The 1,758-nt window shown below is 40.0% G+C and overlaps 1 protein-coding gene across 1 annotated transcript in view; it reads right to left on the bottom strand.

The window, feature by feature from the left end:
• Nucleotides 1–205: 205 nt before the first annotated feature.
• Nucleotides 206–1,758, bottom strand: part of EMWEY_00048620 (diacylglycerol acyltransferase, putative) — a gene marked incomplete at both ends in the record, with an annotated part of 5,360 nt that continues 3,807 nt past the window's right edge. The window contains 5 exons of the mRNA XM_013479394.1: nucleotides 206–292; nucleotides 528–593; nucleotides 746–786; nucleotides 945–1,064; nucleotides 1,213–1,315. Coding sequence (XP_013334848.1) covers nucleotides 206–292; nucleotides 528–593; nucleotides 746–786; nucleotides 945–1,064; nucleotides 1,213–1,315 — 417 coding nt within the window. The remainder of the gene's footprint in view (nucleotides 293–527; nucleotides 594–745; nucleotides 787–944; nucleotides 1,065–1,212; nucleotides 1,316–1,758) is intronic.

The raw sequence follows: 1,758 nt of genomic DNA, 5'->3' as shown, positions 1-1,758 counted from the left end.
ATATATATATATACAATTAGGCCAGAATATGCCATAAAAAGGACGAAAAAAAAGGTCAGTAATTATTTCTTTTTATTTCCTTCGCTGCCTAAATATTTTTATTTTTATTTTTTATTTTTTTATTTACATAAATATATAAATAGACATATAACAACAAAAAAACCCTAAACCCTAAACCCTAAACCCTAAACCCTAAACCCTAAACTCAAGATAATGCAATTTTGCTTGGATCCAATTCTGTTACTGCTCCTTGTTTTACTCCCCATAAATACCAATATAACAATATGCCCAGCTGCACCAACACACGCAAACCCTAAACCCTAAACCCTAAACTCTAGACTCTAAACCCTAAACCCTAAACCCTAAACTCTAGCACAGAAGAGTCATAAACCCTACGGTTTCATGTTCCTACTGCAACCACCCTTACAAGGGTTCAGCACTAAACCATCATATATACGGCAACAAAAAGAACCCCCAAACCCTAAACCCTAAACCCTAAACCCTAAACCCTAAACCCTGGGCCTTACAGGTTGTCCCGTGAAGCAGAAGACGAGCCAAAAGAAGCAATTCCCAACAGTTGGATTATCTTGGAACTGCGCGCACAAACCCTAAACCCTAAACCCTAAACCCTAAAGCTTTGCAGCAGCGCACAGAGAGAGCTATCGAGATCCTCTAGAGCTGGCGGTTTAGGGTCTAGGGTTTAGGGTTTAGGGTTTGGCTCACAAACTGGATGTTGGTGAAATACATTAAGGGAATCTGGCCTGTAAACAAACATCCTCACAACTACTAAACCCCAAACCCTAAACGCTAAACCCTAAAAACCAATCCCCCTGTTGCTTCTGAGTTGAACTCGAGCAGTAGCAAAGGAAATATGTCAGCAAAGCGCAGCAGCAGCAGCAGCAGCAGCAGCACAAGCAGCAGGAGCAACAACAGCAGCAGCTTACCGATGAATGCAAAGAAGATGAATCCTGTCCATCCAAGTTGTAGAGGAACAACAACAAGATATTCATGCATAAGGGCAGATATAAAAAACACTACTGTACCTGCAAATACTTTAGGTACCCCTATTACAACAAAAAAAGCACACAGAGGGTTTAGGGTTTAGGGTTTAGGTTTTCTAGGGTTTAGGGTTTGTGGTTGAGGGTTTAAAATTTTGGGTTGGGGGATTAGGGTTTAGGGTTTAGGGTTTAGGGTTTAGGGCTTAGGGTTTACCGTTTCTAAGTAGGGGTTTATTAACATGTCTATGAAGGAAGAAATGAATTGGCAAATTCCATTTACGCCAATATTCACCAAAAGACGACGCATTCCACCAGTCCTATACGTAAACCCTAAACCCTAAACCCTAAACCCTAAACCCTAAATTCTAAACCCTAAATTCTAAACCCTAAAAAATAGATTCGATCTTCTTCTTAATGTGAATGCCTCTTGAATTATCTCTGTGAGCGCTCAACTCTAAACTCTATATACATCCTGAACCCTTTCCCAAACCCTAAACCCTAAACCCTAAACCCTAAACCCTAAGTCTTACGAGGTAGAATTCCCTATCTCCAAATCGTGTAACTTCTGCTAGAATATTACACCAATGATGAAAAAGACCAATAAACATTAATAGCCAAACATATAAATTAGGAATTGATAGCCGAACCATCTGCATATACACCACAATATCAAGGGTTTAGGGTTTAGGGTTTAGGGTTTAGGGTTTAGGGTTTTTTTCAACTTTTGCTGGAAGATCTGGGTGCTCTTCAGAGCTCAACC

The sequence above is a fragment of the Eimeria maxima genome, genomic scaffold (assembly GCF_000499605.1).
Source record: "Eimeria maxima Weybridge genomic scaffold, Emw_scaff1105, whole genome shotgun sequence".
Classification (NCBI taxonomy): Eukaryota; Apicomplexa; class Conoidasida; order Eucoccidiorida; family Eimeriidae; genus Eimeria; species Eimeria maxima.
The sequence above is the reverse complement of the archived record's forward strand: the minus strand, read 5'-3'. Positions and strand labels throughout refer to the sequence as shown.